The sequence below is a fragment of the Phyllobates terribilis genome, unplaced genomic scaffold, assembly GCF_046119375.1.
Source record: "Phyllobates terribilis strain yellow unplaced genomic scaffold, ASM4611937v1 Scaffold_4__5_contigs__length_816908805, whole genome shotgun sequence".
Classification (NCBI taxonomy): domain Eukaryota; kingdom Metazoa; phylum Chordata; class Amphibia; order Anura; family Dendrobatidae; genus Phyllobates; species Phyllobates terribilis.
This window is the reverse complement of record NW_027362764.1, coordinates 631,157,227-631,175,782: the sequence shown is the minus strand read 5'-3', so window position 1 is coordinate 631,175,782 and position 18,556 is coordinate 631,157,227. Positions and strand designations below refer to the sequence as shown.

At 40.8% G+C, this 18,556-nt stretch overlaps 1 protein-coding gene across 7 annotated transcripts in view; it reads left to right on the top strand.

The window, feature by feature from the left end:
• The window catches only part of ASPH (aspartate beta-hydroxylase), a 223,493-nt gene that overhangs the window by 48,061 nt on the left and 156,876 nt on the right, over window positions 1-18,556 (top strand). For 5 of the 7 annotated variants that reach the window (XM_073679343.1, XM_073679342.1, XM_073679345.1 and 2 more), the window contains 2 exons: window positions 4,490-4,534; window positions 13,087-13,152. In XM_073679343.1, coding sequence (XP_073535444.1) covers window positions 4,490-4,534; window positions 13,087-13,152 — 111 coding nt within the window. The remainder of the gene's footprint in view (window positions 1-4,489; window positions 4,535-13,086; window positions 13,153-18,556) is intronic. The other 2 variants (XM_073679344.1, XM_073679346.1) reach the window with 1 other exon arrangement.

Here is an 18,556-nt window from a genome sequence, read left to right as displayed (position 1 = left end):
GGGATAAAAGCCAAACCAGAATCTCCATATACAGACACATGTTTTGGGGTTTTGCCCCTCATCAGTGCAAAGCATAAGATCTGATTTGGTTGTATGAGAGGCCTCTGACTGGAGTCTAAGGGGTAACGTTTCTCCTTGTGGAGAGTCAGAACATACAAAGAAAGGGAACCGGTCAGTCGATTCATGCTGCCCAAACCACAGGCAGCACGAATCTCCCGGCTTTCATGATTGCTGATACAAGACTAGTTTTGTGCTGCTCCAGTCCAGCTTCTTCCCACTCTGCTCTAGTTGATGGGTCTCTCACATGTTGCAGCATTTCAGAGAGAAACATACCTGGCTGCAATTGTTCAGCCTGACCTATGGTTCATACTGTTTTGGTTTGGACAACATGAATTGAATGACAGGTTTCCTTTAAGAAAACTGTTGTTAATCAATTATGGTGTTGAAGTGTCACAAATGATCACATATGGCCAAAAGTAAACAGAAGATAGTTCTACAAAGTGAGCAACTTAGGTGCATAAAGCAGTATGCACTAATACAGTATACTCATCATGAAAGCCTCTATTGCAATGCTCTCATAGCCTACCCCCTCTCTATTTGCCAGAAAGCCATGAACAAAGCAGATCTGATGCGCTCGGTCATCTATGACATGGTATCATTTATATTCATCCAACCACGGTTTTAAAAGTCAGATTTATGATCGTAATTGCTTCCCACTCAGACTCCATTCACCCCCATCCCCTTAAAGCAGGGATGTCAAACTCAAACACACAGAGGGCCAAAATAAAAAACTTGGACAAAGTCGTGGGCCAACAGAATAATGGGCCCCACACAGTCCTCCATACAGAATAATGGGCCCCACACAGTCCTCCATACAGAATAATGGGCCCCACACATAGTCCTCCATACAGAATAACGGGCCCCACATAGTCCTCCATACAGAATAACGGGCCCCACATAGTCCTCCATACAGAATAACGGGCCCCACACATAGTCCTCCATACAGAATAACGGGCCCCACACATAGTCCTCCATACAGAATAACGGGCCCTATATAGTCCTCCATACAGAATAACGGGCCCTATATAGTCCTCCATACAGAATAACGGGCCCCACACATAGTCCTCCATACAGAATAACGGGCCCCACATAGTCCTCCATACAGAATAATGGCCCCACATAGTCCTCCATACAGAATAATGGGCCCCACACATAGTCCTCCATACAGAATAAAGGGCCCCACACATAGTCCTCCATACAGAATAACGGGCCCCACACATAGTCCTCCATACAGAATAACGGGCCCCACACATAGTCCTCCATACAGAATAACGGGCCCCGCATGGTCCCCCCTCCAGAATAACGGGCCCCGCATGGTCCCCCCTCCAGAATAACGGGCCCCGCATGGTCCCCCCTCCAGAATAACGGGCCCCGCATGGTCCCCCCCCCCCCCCCCCCCTACAGAATAATGGGCCCCACATAGGGGTGGCTGTTCTGGTGTCGCGAGCCAAATATAACCACCCTGCAGGCCAGATTTGGCCCAGGTGGAAAAGTTTGACATGTATGCCTTAAAGGGAATCTGTCACCACATTTTTACCATCAATTCTGAGAGCAGTGTAATGTAGGGGCAGAGACTCTGATTCCAGTGATGTATCACTGGGCTGCTTGCTGTACTTTTGATAACCTCCTGGCATGTAGTGCTTTTATATTATGAGCACTGTATAACCCTGCCCCCACCACAGAAAGCTGCCTATGCAGAGTGTACAGAGAAAGGTGCCAATCATTGGTGTGGACAGGTTATACAGAGCTCAGCATTCAGGGCACTGGTTGATCTGCAATATTTCTTTATTTATTTGACTCACTTATATAGCGCCATTAATTCCACAGCGCTTTACAGATATTGTCATCACTGTCTCCATTGAGGCTCACAATCTACATTCCCTATCACTAGGTCTTTGGAGTGTGGGAGGAAACCCACGCAAACACAGGGAGAACATACAAACTCCTTGCAGATGTTTCCTTGGTGGGATTTGAACCCAGGACCCCAGCGCTGCAAGGCTGCAGTGCTAACCACTGAGACACTGTGCTGCCCAATAGATAATACAATGATTTTAGCAACATGTCAGCAAGTAGCCCAGTAAGTGACACATCACTGGAATGAAGGTCTCTGCCCCTATATTGTGCTGCTCTCAAATCGGGTTGCAAAAACCTGGTGACAGATTCCTGTTAATAGCAAGATATGTTACTTGACCTGGTTTTGTTGTCAAACTTCATTTACAAGACTATATACTGCACTGCTTCTTGCAGCACTCTGTAGAGGAGTTACTTTTGTGACTATTACAATTTCGTTATTCATGATTGTATTTCCGTCCTGTGCATTGAGTGCAATAACATCTATTAAATGCACCTAATAAATGTATGTATGTGTTTACCGCATGTGCTCACTCTGCCTTCTGGTAACAGTTTTCTATGAAGGCAAGAACCCCTGAATTCTGTGACCGCCCTCAATATTTGGGGATATATAATCTATATCTGCAATCATTCTAGTGCTGTTATTTTACTTTAACCACAAGTTTCCAATCTGTGACCACTAAATTGATGTAATCTACTGTTAAATGGAGTAATTTAACCTCCTTTGAGGCATTACTATACAATAACGGTTGTGTAATACTGTGGCCACAAAATAGCTGAAGGGTTTCAACACAACTAAATATGTCCTTCATGCACTTTTTCACTTCTCTGCAGCAGGTTTCTTGGAGGAAATGCTTTTCAAACTAAGACAATGTACAAGTTTGATGTGCTGACGTTATATTGAAAGAGGATCTTTAACCAAATGTTCATGTTACACTGGACACAGGATAGCGGTAGTAGAGCACAACATTTTTTATTTATTTTTTTTACACCCTGTTACGGAGATATTAGCAATCAAAGTATTTGGCACCTAATGAACTTTTTTTTTGTGGTAGTTTTTACTAAGGGCCTGTACTCCTATAAGGCCACATTCACACGTTCAGTATTTGGTCAGTATTTTACATGAGTATTTGTAAGTCAAAATGAGGAGAGGAACAATCAGAGAAAAAGTATAATAGAAACACGTCACCACTTCTTTATTTTTCACCCACTTCTGATCTTGGCTTACAAATACTGATGTGAAATATTGAACTTGTGAACAGGGTCTAATGTTGACCAATCATAAGCGGGCAGCAAGACTCAAAGGAAAGAAGAGCATGCCCCTCACCATAACTTTGGGCAAGGTTTCTAGGTTTGAGATGTAATGATACAGCTCTAATCTCCTTGCAAAACCTCTTACACAGTCGGGGGGGGGGGGGGGGGATAAGTGCAGCTGAGTTTAGCTGTGTCACATTACAAACCCTCCTCTCCAAGTACTGTCAGATCTGCTGTAATGCTTCTCCTCCACACAGTCTGTCTGGATATAATAGCTTAAAGTATCAGTATCACACTTATGTCTGTGCTCAAACTGTAATCGCTCTGCTGTGAGATCAGAAGGGTGTCATTACATCTCACACGTGTAGTCCAGAACAGGCAGGTTACTCCTGTATGACATGTAATTCTAGCCCTGATCTCAGTGCAGGGCAGGCATAAGTGTGATTACTGACACACTGCAAAATCAGGAGAGCTGATAAAGGTTGCATTATGACACCGCTAAACTCAGCTGCACTGTGTCCCCCACCTACTCATGTAGGAGGTTAGACTATGAAGCCAGAGTAGTATCATTACATCTCACACTCAGAAACCTAAGCTATGGTTGCTGGCATGGTCTTCTTTCCTCTGAGTGTTTGCTTATGATTGGTCAGTATCCTACAGGGAGCAGTAGTACACGCCCCCAGTGAAAGCTCTGATAACACCCACTTGGACTTAACCTTTTTTTAACTCCTCTACTGCTAAATACATTGATAACATCTCAACAATGGAGAGTTGAAGAAAAAAAAAAAATTATATTATATGTATATGTGGCTCAGTGGTTAGCACTGCAGCCTTGCAGTGCTGGGGTCCTGGATTCAAATCCCACCAAGGAAACATCTGCAAGGAGTTTATATTCTCCCCGTGTTTGCATGGGTTTCCTCCAGTTTCCTCCCACACTCCAAAGACATACTGATAGGGAATGTAGATTGTGAGCCCCGATGGGGACAGCGACGATAATGTATGTAAAGCGCTGTGGAATATGTTAGCGCTATATAAAAATATATATATATATATATATATATATATATATATATATAAAAATAAAGATTATTATATATATATATATATAAAAATAAAGATTATTATATATATACAGTATTACAGTATGCTATTTTTCACGCTGACCACTAGAGTAGTCACAATACTGATCACATGCTGCTTACCTTTATAGATAAGACCAGTCCTCTCAATGGGGTTGGGGATTTAACCCACCTTTTTTACATACATATCGTTTTTTTTCCCACTATGGTTTGTTTCTAACTACAATTTATTTTATAAACCTCAGGATTTGCACAGTCTCCAAAAGCGGAGAAAGCCATCAAGGCACCAGGTACTTTGGTTTCCATAACTGCTCCAGATGGTTTCCGTGTAATACTAACCACTGCATGCTGTGCTTGACTAAGCGCCATGTTGGGACAAAACAGAGCTCTAAGGCAAATGCTCTCCATGACCTGACTACACGGTACCCTGACGTTTTACCATAGTTGGAGAAGAGCTCTAGTTTGGCAGAATGATCTGCAGACCCGGATATCTTTTGGGTAAATTGGTAATGGTGCATGATCCGTGTTGTGGGGTAATGACTTACTGGTTCTTGCACTCTAAGCCTTCATGGTGCTTGGTGTGGACTTCAGCTTTGTAAGCTGTCATTCCTAGTAATGTCATCAACCATTCAACATGCTTGAACTTTTAAAGGAGTTGTTCAGTTAATAAAAGTTATCACGTCTCTGCAGAGTAGGTGATGCCTTACTGATTAATGGGTGTCCCGCCGCTGGGATCTGCACTGATCGGTAGATTGTGAAATGTGTTTTTTTTTTTTTTTTTATCCCCGATGGGGAACTTTTAGCTCTGTTACAAAATGGCGCAACAGATCGAGCGCCAGAGCGTTGCTCCATCCATTCTACATGGGCTTGCCGGAAAAAGCCAAATACAGTGTCCTACATCCCCATAAGGAGTGTATGGAGCGTAGGTCATGCATGTGAACTGCCGCTCCTCTAACAGGTATAAAAGTTCCCCGTTCTGTCGATCAGTGCGAGCCCAAGCTGTCAGACCCCATTGATCAACAAGTTATCACCTACCCTGTGGTTTTCACTGGACAACCCCTTTAAGTTGATGATGTGTGGTCTTCATTCACCTTTTCTTGATCAATACATATTGCAATTATCAGATTTATTATATTACATCCTAGTATCAAACTTTAAGATGCTCAAATTTAAAAAAAAATAAAGTAAATAAAGAAATCAGCTTGTGTGGAAGTGGATTATGCAGGTGTCTCATATCTGTCAGAGAAGGAATGCCCCCAACTAGTGACCTGGTCTTGCCTGCGTTACAAGGTGGTGGCACCAGCACAGACCACTTTTAATTTTGTTTGGCTGACGGGCAGATTTTTTTTGCAACACAATTTGGTGGCGCAAAAAAAAAAAAAAACCTGAGGGAGATTTGTGGCTCGGATTTGAATCCTGCATCGCAGTATCATGTATAGTTTACAAAGAGGGACAGAACACTTTTTTAAAAATTTTTTTTATACTTTCTGCAACGTGAATTTCAAACCTTCGTCCTATAAACTGCTGCTCCGATTCCCAATAAAATGAATAGGAAATGGAACAGTTTGCTAACGTTCTTCCCGTCCAGGTCTGATTCCCCCATCTCCGTGTCTTCTGTATGCACTTCCGGTGTCTCCCACTAGTGTCTCTGACCTGCTGCCTCCCAGTTGGCTCTCGCCCACTGCTCCTGGCTTTTTGTGCTGATCGCCCATCAGTGCGTTACTGCTTAATCTCCTATTGCTTAGTAGATTTATACATCACCCGACTTTTTGGCATTAAGCGACCATCGATCAGTAAATATTTACTAATCAGCGGTCATTAAACAGGCTTTATTACACGGGCAGACCGCGCTGAACAATGTGCACTAAGCAATCTGTAATCGCTCAGCTCAGGCCGCCATTGTTCTGTGCTGCGCTAGTCCTGTTTACACAGGTCAAATGTTCTGCGGAGAATGATGATTGTTTTTGTGCAGCACAAAAGATAATTTCACTTGACAAGCGTTTTACTCATTGATCAGGTAATTGGCAACCTGTTAAAGGGAATCTGCCAACACGTTTGTTCTTCCTCATCTGAGAGCAGCATAATGTAGGAAAAGAGACCCTGATTCCATCGATGTGCCACTTAGTTTTCTGCGTGCAGCAGATGTGATACAGTCAGTAGCAGAGCGCAGAAAGATAACCCCACCAGGCTCTCTACGTATAGTGACAGTGAGCTGCTTATCACAGGAGGCAGGCGTGGTTGGTCTAGCAGGCGCCTGAGCTGTAGACCAGGCACTGATTATCTCCTGGTGATAAAACCTTCACTGTCATTAAACAATAGCACACAGCCTAATAAGTCACACATCCCTGAAATCTGCGTTTCAGCCCTCCCCCCCCCCCCCCCCCTCCACACACACACACCAGTCTCCTGCTGTTTTCAGATTACATAACAAAAACCTGTTGACAGATTCCCTTTTAACACTGCAAGAAATGAGCATTCCTAGTAATACTTGTTCACAAAAACCTTGCAGTGTGAATGCAGTCTTATTGCATGTATTTATTTTTTTAGTATATTGTTAACTCTAATATATTCCACCCTAAACTCAGATATATCAGGAGGTATAACCAAGACCAAAACCAAGGCAGAAGGTATTTTGCATCCTTTGTGGTTCTGCTGGTCGGTGCATGTTGGTTTTGGAGTAAAATATTTGCAAATCTCAAGTTTTCAGTAGATGTAAAATCTTATCTAAGTAAGGTATGCGTTTGCTTATTATAACCTTTTTAAATTGCAAATATATGCAGTTATATTTATAGTTATGCACTTTTTTAACAAAACGGACTTTTTTGTAATGCTAAATCCTCAGTTTACTACTTTAGCTTCATCAGCACAGAGGACTCATTGTACGTGTAGTCCGATCTGTGGACAGCATGGAGGAGAAGCTGAGCATATTATACATTTAATATGATACATATTATAGGATTGTGGAAAAAGATTCAGCAAAACTTGTAGTTTATTCATTGAAATCCTTGGTGTGTGTATGGATAGGAGTCCAGTGGGTGGTGCTATTAGTGTTTGACAGTTTCCCGTGTATGAGTGTGCATGCAGAGATGGCTGTCAATCAGAGTAGGACTGCTTACTGGACTTTTCCACATAAATTTATATCAATCTGACCAGCTTTTCCTCCTCTAGGACATCCTGCCAGCAGATCAGATACTATTTTCAGCATAACAGGTTCCCTTTAAAGTGTATTAATAAAAAAATCAGAAAAAAAAACCTTTTAAAGGGTTTGTCACCAGGATTTTGCCTCCTGTTCTGAGAACATAGGGTAGAGACAGTGTCTCCAGGGTCTCTGCACCGTAATACACTTCAATTGAATGTGCGTCCGAGGATTCACATCCAGTTGAGGTTTGCGCTGGCGTCAGTGGCCCCTCACCTTCACGGGCCCGGTTGCGACCTCTGCAGCTGCGATCGTTGCGCCCCTGTCCCTACATTATACTGCATAAGGAGAAAGGATTACCAGCTTCATGAATAGTTCAAAAAATTGGTTTCTTTATTGTGAAAAAAGCTCTTTAAAAACAGATTCCATAGTCACATAGTGTAGCCAGGGCAACGCGTTTCGAACGCTAAAGATGCGTTCTTTGTCAAGACTGGCTTGCAAATGGCCTACCCATGATATATAAACCATTGTTCACCAATCGCATACAAAATGGGGGTCACATGATAAATAAATTTGCATACAAAAATGTAAAACCAATTTGCAGAGTATATGCATAGTAAAAGCAATCACATGACATTCCCATTAATAGACACTAGCATACGGGTGTTTTAATGCAGTTCCATCCATATTTGGCCTCTCGGTAAATGCATCTATAATCACATGCCAAGGAAGCGGCTAAATAGTTTTGCTTACACTGGCTGTAAGAAATTAGCTTTTTATTTTAGTTTTATTTTTTTGCATGGTGTGGGAGTGAAAACCTCAACCCCATTTGGAGTTAATCTAGAACAACCAATGGCATCATGACAATCAAAGAATGAAGTTTTTAAGTAACCTTAGCTATATAGTTATGAGGCAATTAGTCATGTATTTGTAGTTTTTACTTTAAAAGGTATTTTAGTCTCAGACATTTATGGCATATCCATTTGAAACAAATCTGGAATTCGCACCTACTCCGATCATGGGTCACATCTCGCTCCATCGGGAATGGAGAGGTAGTCAGACATGCGCCACTTTTTCCATTGACTTTTAGGTAAGTTTTTTTTTTTTAAATATCCGAGCATTTGTGGGACCCACATCTTTAAACATTTATGATTTATGCAGCGGACGTTCCAGAAATGTCTGAGGCGGGATCACCCTTTTAAATACAATTTTGGATATTTTTTTTTTAAAACTACTAGATCACCTTAAACGGGTTGTCCCACAAACTAATTACATTTTAATTATTAGATCTTGGAATAATAAGTTCCACAACTGGATGTTTTTTTTAAAAAAAATGTTACTCTTCTGAGAACTTTATAAACGTGCCCCTGCTGTATACTGTTATTTGCTGTGTCCAACTATGCAGTGCTGCTTCATTTCATGGTCCGCTCTTGGCCAGGGAAGGAAGCATGAGTCATTTGTAATAAGTGAGTATACAGACTAAACAGCAGGGGCTTGCAGCTTCTGCTTTTTGAGTGAACACATTTTCCTGCCTGTTTTATCACAGGAGTGAGTGTTTACAACTTTCTGACATAATCATAAATCAAGTCTGTGACATTGGAGCTCCAACTGCCGCTGACCTTATGTCACTGACTTTGATTTATGATGAGTTTAGAGGGCTGGAGACATGGCAGAAACTCACTCCTGTGATAAAACCGGGAAATATGTTAACTCAGAAAGCTACTGCTGAGAGCCCCTGCTTTGTCATCTGTATAGTCGCTTATCATAAGTGACTTTATTTGCTCCCCTGGCTAGGCGCTGTTGTATGTGTTGACCATGAACTGGAGCAGCTCTGCACGGTCAGACACAGCCATTACACAGCACATAGCAGGGGCACATTTATACGATTATCTCAGCACAGGAACATTTTTTTTTCTAAAACATCCAATTGTGAAGCGTATTATTATTTCAAGATCTATTTATTAGAATGTACTTAATTCGTGGGGAATTCATTGTTATCAATGATCTTGCTATTGCAAGAAGCACCTTTGGAGAAGCGCTCAGTTTGTGTTTTTTTGAGAACTATAAACAGTGTTTATCATTGTTTCTCCATTTGGGGTTGTGTGCTTTTCCAGTTACCGTACTTCGTTATTAAAGGGCTAGGTCCATTACTTTTTTTTTCTTGTTTATGATGAAAGTTAAAGAGGGTATAAAAGAACAACTAAAAAAGGTAAAAGAAAGATATCTAGGTCATGGCAGAGAACAACCAAAGGAGAAGCCAAAACCAACCAGAGAGTCTAAGGACAAAGAAGAAAAACATGAGAAGAACGAATCGAGGAGGAAAAAAGAGGAGAAGCCCCGGGAGACTACAAGAAGGACAACGAGCGGCAGGACATCAAATGGAGACAGAGGGAAAAAGACTGAGAAAAAGGGGGACAAATGATAGATGATTGCGTATCTGCTACGGGATGCGGAGAAATGAAACGTCAGCCGAGAAGGAAGACTTCTGTGTTCTGCACCCGCTGATGAACAGCAGAGAACCATTTTGCTCTGCTTGCTTAAGTAGTACTCTGAATTTGTAATAATGCAAAACTACAAAATTGAATGAGCTGTAAAATGCAGTAAGGACTGTAAATTAGTCACTTCTGTGCTGTATAGGAACGTTCAGTTATTGGCCAAACCTTTTATTTTCTTTCTCTGGCTGACTCTCTGTGGCTAGTCTGTTGAATATATGGTAGTCGCTGATGTAGTAATATACGAGCTGAAATGAAGATGTTGGTATGATTCGTGTAATCTTTTCTTGCTTACGCTGACTACAAGATTAGGGATTTAAATAAATACGGATATTTTAAACCCCGTGTTGTCTTGTTTGTCTGGACATCATGCTATTTGTTTAGTAGCTGGACATGAATAAAACCCTGAATAATGCCCTAATTCTATACATTGTTATACTTTTTTGATTTATTTTTTACACTCTACAAGAAAATGCGGTGAATTCTATGGTATTTTACATTGCATACTATAAAGGTATGTGCACATGTTAAAGAGAATCTGTCACCAGGTTTTTGCTACCTCATCTGAGAGCAGCATAATGTAAAGAGACCCCGATTCCAGTGATGTATCACTTCGTTTACTGGGTGCAGCAGTTGTGACAGAGTTCTTAGAAGTAGCAGAGCTTAGAAAGCTAACCCCGCCCACATCACAGCTTTCTGTGTACATTGTCTATTGACAGTGAGCTGCTTATCAGAGGAGGGGGCGGAGTCAGTCTACCAGATGCTTGAGTTGTAAGTCCAGGCTGTGCTAATCTGGTGATAAAACCTTCATTGTAAGTAAATAACAGCACACAGCCAAAAAAGTGACACATCACTGAAATTTGGATTTCAGCCCCTATCTCCTCCTGTCTTCAGATTACACAGCAAAAACCTGCTGACAGATTCCCTTTAAGTATTTTTTTCCCATGTATTAGAATGGATGAAAAACATTGAAAAGATTGACATGCTACAGATTTGAAAATGCTTTAAAGCTGCAAGGAAAAAATAAGTAATCTCATTCACTTTGTTGGGGCTGTAAAATTTTACAGAGCATATAAAAGATTTCTATAAATCCCATCCACTTTGCGGGAACTGTAAAACTCTGCGTTTTTTTGCAGTAGCGTCAATAAAAGCTCATTGTGGGCACATAGCCTAAGGGGTCAAGAGTACATAGTGAGTAAAGGATTCACCAAATTATTCATTAAATTTGAATTAATACTTAAATGTCAACTCCAAAATGATGATCAGAGTTCTTTATAGAGTCTACGTAACCAATGATGATTTACACACACACCCATATCATGAGGTTTATAAAAAAAAAAATGTAAATAGTTATTTTGCCGTTTTCACACAAAAAATGCCTCAGTAACCAGAGTCATACTTCCTGTCCTTTCAGGACGAGTTTTCAGCAGTTTTATTATCATCAGAGTCCGGTTATTTTCTGAATTAACAGGAAGTTAGAATCTAAATAAAAGTTCCAGCTGTCACTGAAAACTGTTCAGATTTCTATTTTTTATACAGAATGTGAAATGGGGAAATAAATGGAAGAAAAAAATTAAAACCAGAAACCTTTAACATACCTGATTGAAATAGGTCGTGTTTTCCTGATGGCTCCCCTTTAAATGAATACATTCTGTGCTTCGATTTTGATTATTCCTTGGGATTTAAGTGGTCATCCAAATTCTTTTTTTTACCTTGGTGCTTCCTCTAGCAATGCTACAACTCAACCTATTTCAGTGCTATATTCTTCCTAATGGAAGATTGGTTTATTTTAGCTGCCGTCTAGAAGTGCGCTCTGTCTGACGTTCACGATGAAGACCAGAAACACATGGAAGACCTGTTCCTTTCCTATCAAACACAATGTTACTGTTCGGAAACCCCAATTCTCACAGGCTCTAATTGCAGACATAAATTGCTTGTAAAGGCACAAACAGTCGAGTATGAACTTTTCATTGTCCTAATTAAATATATTTTTGAGCTATGATCATATATTAAAGTATTTGCTCAAATCTAAAATGTTGTAGCTTTAGTAGTTGAACATCACTTCCATTATATTTTCCTTTTCATATTGGATGCAGTGGTGTACAAAGGATTACCTTATAGAGGCGCTTGGATTCTGGCTGCATAAAAGAATATACGGTACAAATTGCCTACATATGTACTCTTATACATGATGTATACACATTTGCAGATTTACTATTGTAGATAAGCCCATCTGAATGGAGCGGAAGTCGAGCATACATGCTGCTCTTCATTCATTCATCATGGATGTGCTGAAGACCAGCTGAGCACAAGGTTCGGCTATCTCCATCAGTCCCACTGAGAATGAATGGAGTGAATTTGGGCATGTTTGACCTCCGATCCATTCATACGGGGCTCTTCAGAGCTCCCGTCTCTGGATCGATGGGTTCACAGTGATCGTACCTTGAGCAATTGGGAAGTTGCTCCTTATCCTTCGGATAGGATATAACTGTCGAATTTGGTATAACCCCTTTAAGCAACGCCATACACCTGGCAGCTTCTCACTGATTGGTTCACCATAGGTTACTTATATTAAGGGTAGAACAAAAGATCGGATCACACCCGGCCAATGTTGGTCTATGGGGCTGTGCACATGGTAGTTTTTTTTTCTTTTTCCCTCAGACAGTGTCTGTCCAAGTACAAAAACGCTACATGTTGCCCTTGTCTGATCTGATATTCGGAATGTACTTGGCCATGCAAGTCAGTGAGTGCGTGGAAAACATCGGACTGCACTCAGTTGACATCTGAGTGCAGTCTGATTTCCGCTGCCTCATCTGAGAGAATCTAAGCACACCTTGTTCACACTCTGATCAAACGGAGTGTCATTTCTTGGCTGAGGGAATCTATGGCTGTCTGCACCTGCCCTAAAAGTTGTAGCTTTGTAACAACCATGAAGCCACCACACTCTGTAGGCACGTTTGATTGTGAGCAATAGCGAGGCTGAAATGAGCTGGTCAGGATGTTAGGTAGCGTCTGCCATTGCCTCTTACTACCCTGTTTTCTCGGGATGACGGCCAGAGTACTGTGTAGTCTGGAGCTCTGTTTTTGCTATTTGGGAATAAATAAGGAGTGGCGTTTTGGTGACATGAGCAAACAAATGTAAACTTGTGTTATTTGCATTTTCACTTTTACATGTGGTCACTTTTTTTTAATATATTGTAACTGGGAAATGCAGGACTGAAAGAGAGAATCGTGTCGAAAATTTCTGAAGACCTTGATGAGACAGATTCACTGCCGTCAGGTAAGTCCCCTCCTGGCCCAGTCTTGAGTCTTCTATTTTGTTTCTACTTTCTTCTTTTAACATTTGATAAGTTGCTATTATTTTAATAGCAATGGTGAAAATCCTATTTTTCTTTTATTACTTAAAGCTAGATACTGATACACATTTATCTTTCTAATCTGTTTTTATTTTCAGATTGTAAAAAAAAAATATATATTTTTTTTATACAAGACTATTTAGTCTGTTTTTATGATGTGGGGATTCAGAAAAGCATAGTTTCACTGTAAAAAAAAAAGTGTTTGCCTGTAATGAGCCTTGGTGGACCAAAGTGAAACGTGCAAGATTGCCGGCTTTTTTTAATATCCTGTAGATGGTTAAAAAGAAATCCTCATTAATTCTTTAATACATTCTGTTTGAGTCATCAGTGTTATTTCTGCACAAGTTACAATATTTGCCAGAGAACTTTAAGACCGATAATGAGGGTTCCTAAGAACATTATTATTGGCCTATCTAAACAGGCTGGCAATTGCCTAAAAAATATGGAAACACACTCGTTCGTGGGGTGAAATTATTTTTAAGCTTGCCTAAAAATTATCATTTTCTGCAGCACATCGTCCTGTGTAAACCTTTTCCTGCCACTAACTTTGTTATATGTGCACTGAATGATCTTTGTGTGCATGGAAGTGTGGGTCGGCTTGTCTAAACAGACCATAATCTTTGTAGAAAACACACCACACTCTGGAAATATAACAGAAAATCTGCAATATCAAAAACTCCCCAAATACTCATCGTGGGAACATAACCTAAAAGCTCAAAGGGTTAAAGGCTTCTAAAGACTATACTCTCCAATATAAAATAACAATACCCAATACTCCCGCTGGCACCTGTCCATTGATGTCTGTGTCTGCCGGTTCTCCCAAGGCTTGCGTGACATTGGCTGTAGGTCTCTTATGTCATAACAATTAGTGATGAGCGAGCATGCTCCTTACTCGGGATTTACGAGCGTGCTCGGGTGTTTTCCGAGTATCTTCAGTGTGCTCAGGTGTTATGTTTGAGTCACTCAGTGCTCATGATTTGCAACTGTTTGACAGCTTTAATACATGTGAGGAATGCCTGTTTCTTAGGCATTCCTCACATGTATTAAAGCTGTCAAACAGTCGCAAATTATGAGCACGGAGTGACTCAAACATAACACGCGAGCACCTGAGCATGCTCGCCGAAAGGGTTAACAGAACATACTCGCTCATCACTAATAACAGTGCATTTTTGGGATGCTGTGCTCATTGCATAACACATCTAAAGGAAGTAAGCTCACCGCAGCTGTATAGCAGGCGCTGATTAGCTACAGGGCTCATGTGATGATGTGTTTCGGTGACTTTGAGAGATACCGCGCCGACATTACTGGAACAGCGCTGGTGTGGGAGGGGGGGTATATGGTATTTCTATTTTATATTGGGAAATATAGTATTTAAGAAGGGGTTGTCTGAGTAGTGGACAATCCCTTTTTAATATGATACGCAGGGATTTTTCACCAATTTGATATTGATGACCCATCTGTCTGATAGGTACTCAATGTCGGATCGGTGGGCATCCAGCACCCATGTTGATCAGCTGTTTACAACACCAGCAGTGGCTGGAGGTACAGCATGGAACGCCACCGCTACGCTAACGGTCGGGTTCTGAAGAACTAACGGATCCCATTACTTGAATACCCATGTAAGAAAGGAGGGAGGGGGAGGCATCTCACCAGGTCTGCTGTTGGGAGAATCACAATGGAGACCTCACACGGAGCCGCCCAGATAGGAGCTGGAAAAGAAGAGTCCTCCAGCGATGCAGCAAGACGAGTATTAAAACTTCACATTTATTGTCCCATTAAAAAGAGTATGGCAGCCTCATATCACACACTAAACCTACACGTTTCAGCTAAAGCGCTTTACTCATTGTCTAGACAGCTGCTGGTGAACCACCATGAAGTACTATTGGCTGTAAGCCACATGTTCACCAGCCAGTGGAAAGAGACAGGCTGTGATTAGTTCACCTGGTAAAATGCATACAAAAAACTGTGAACAGAAAAAAGCAGCAAACATTCATTACATACATTGAAGGATAAGATCCTGTCTCGCATTTAGTCCCAATGGAGTTCTAGTGTTTAACTCGAAGATCCAAAATGATTCTCTGTTCAGGATTTTCCTTTTCAAGTTACCACCCCTAGTTGGTCTGAAGACCCTTTCTATACCAGCACATTTTAGAGTGGAAATATCCCCTTTAGTTACATAGGTTGAATAAAAAGCTAGATCTATAAAGTTCAACCTTCCTCCACTAATCGCAAATCGTACATCCTGTCATTAGATTATCTATAACCCACAATGTTATGTGTATGAAGGAAATCATCCAGCCCTTTTTGTGAAAGCTGTTATAGTGTCGGCCATCACTACCTCCTGTGGTTGAGCATTCCACAGTCCAACTGCTCTGACTGTAAAGAACCCTTTCCTGTTTAGATGCCGAAATCGCCTTTCCTCCACCCGTAATGAGTGCCCCCTGGTCCTTAGTATGGTCTTTGGTAGGAATAAGTAATGTATCAGTCCTTTTTGTATTGACCACACATACATACATACATACATATGAGATCCTTCCTGAGACATCTTTTTTTCTAACCTAAACAAGCTGTGTGTGTGCAAACAATGCTTGGACACCGCAGAGATATTAATGACTGTCAGATTTACCGCATCCGACATATGCCTTCTGATGCGTTTCTTTAAGGGTCCAATTGTACAGCCCGCGTATTGAATTTGGCATGTCGTCTATTCAATTAAATGGATAACTCCAGTGGTATTCCAGTTTCTAAAGTTTTTTTTATATTAAAACTCTGACCTGTGACGTGGGGAAAAACTTGTACATTTTTAACATGTTCACACCATTGGCTTTGTGAACATGTGGCTTCCAGCCAATAGTACTTAATGGTGGTTCACCGGCAGCAGTCTAGACCATGAGTAAGGCCTTTAGGCCAAACGCGTAAATCTTCTTCCTCCTTTTAGGACTATGACAGCTGGGGGTCTGCTGAAACCCCCCTTGTGCTTGTCATTACGGAACTAATTTGAAACCGTGCCTGTGGCCGGGCTTCAAAGGAGACAGATTTTTACCATATTCGGTAATGCTGTGGCAATGCTGAATATATCACAAGCTTTTAGCTGATTGCAGCATCAAGTTCCCCATGGGGACTAATAACGGAAAAGTAGAAAAAAAAATAATAATAAAATAACGTTCAAATCACCCTCCTTTTTACCAATTAAAAATGGATATTAAAAAAAAATAAAAATAAAGAAAGAAAATACGTATATTTGGTATCGCCGCATGTAGAAAACTGATCTATCAATACATAAAAATAATGAACCCGATGAGTAAACGGCATAAATGGAAAAAAAAAAATAAAAAATCAAGAAATCCAAAATTACATTTGCTGTAACAAGTGATCCAAACAGATCTATCCCAAAATGGTATCAATAAAAACATAGTCTCGTCCCGTAAAAAATAAGCAGTCACACAGCTCCATCAACCGAAAAATAAAAATGTTATGTGTCTTGAAAAAGGGCAACGCAACCCAGAAAATTTTCTTTGTAAACCTCTTCGTATTTTTTTTTTCACCACTAAAATAATGAAAAAACTGGACATGATTGGTATCACCGTGATCGTACTGTTGAGCAGGATCTTATTGTAAGGTCATTCTTTTACCACAAAATATACACCGTAAAAACAATTCTCATAAAAATCAATGTCAGAATTTCGTTTTTTTTCACAATTTCTCCCCACTTGGAATTTTTTTCCTAGTACACTAGGTGGTAAAAGGAATGATGTCGCTCAAAAATATAACTTGTCCCTTAAAAATTCAAGTCCTCCTATATAACTTGTCCCATAAAAAACAAGTCCTCATATGTCTATGTGGACTAAAAAATAACAGTTATGGCTCTTGGAAGAAAAAAAACGAAGACTCAAAGATGGAAATTGGCCCTGTCGTGAAGGGGTTAAGCAAATACAATTGTAAGAATGTTGGTTAAAGCACCACTCCAGCATAGTATTTTTTTTTTCCCAAGCACTGGAGTGGTGCTTCTAATGTAAGTCCCTTACCCCCGCAGTCTTAAGCTTACTCTCCAGCGTCTTCACCTTTTTTCGGTGCCAGTCCCGTCCTGCGGCGCCATCTTCTGAGCGCAGCTTTTGACTGGCCAGAAGTAAGAAGTTACGTCACACGCTGTCAATGCAAGTCTATGAGAGCCAGAACAAGTCTCTCATAGACTTACATTGAAGAGTGACCTTCAGCTCCTTGAAACACTGAAAAGATCCGGGAAGTCACAAACCAGCGGAGACCAACAGGAGCGGTGCTGATAAAGGGGTGAAGAAGAGGACAGCAAATGAGCACAAGATTAGAAGCACCACTCCAGTGGTAAAATGAAAAAATGCTGGAGTGGTGCTTTCATGATGATAGGCTTTGGCTATGCATAAAAAATCACCCTTGAACAGTTTGTAAATCTCTGAAAATTCTTAGAGGAAATTCTACAGGACCGCTGTTGGATATAGTACAAGTGCACTTTTGCTTTGACAGAATAAAACTGAATGTCACGACATAAGTCTACTTTTAATGAAGCCTGGCTCCTTTTCGTATCCTTTAGGGTTATATGTCCCCACTGTTTGCTAAAGCTGTTTGCCTCCTGCCCACGGGCATTGAACTCTTGACAGAAGTATTCATGCCGTCAGTAGCGGGGCAGTGGCCACATCTTGATGAAGTACAGCACATGTACCCATCCATGCTTTGCTGGGATAACTGCTGTATTATATAGTTACAACCTAGCATACAAAAAGATCACCAGGTCTTATTGGATATGAAAGAAAGCAACTATATTGGCACAACCCTGTTCTCTGTGCATCTATAAGGTGATGTGATCTGCTAAATTTGGAACTTTTCTAAATATCACTTTCATGTAATTCAAAAAGAAGAGCACTGGAATGAAGCCAGGTCAAATGCAGAATAAAGCTGGTTCCACACTGTAATAAAGTGCTAGGAAAACTGGTTTGTACCAAGATTATCAAAAATGTCTATCCAGTAACCAAAACAATATTGTACCTTTGATCCCCACAAATTATATCAATTACATAGACGTAGGCTCATCCTATCACTGGATTATTTACACCCAACAATGCCACTTGTTGTGAGAAAAGCATCCAGCCACTTTTTTAAAATATAGTGTCTGCCATTACTACCTCTTGTTATGGAGCATTTCACAATTTGACTGCTTTAACTGTAAAGAACCCTTTCCTTTTTAGCTGTCGGAATCGCCTTTCCTCCACCCATAATGAGTGCCCCCTGGTCCTTTTGTAAGGTGTTTGGAAGGAACAAATAATATGCCAGTCCTTTTGTATTTATACATGTAAATGA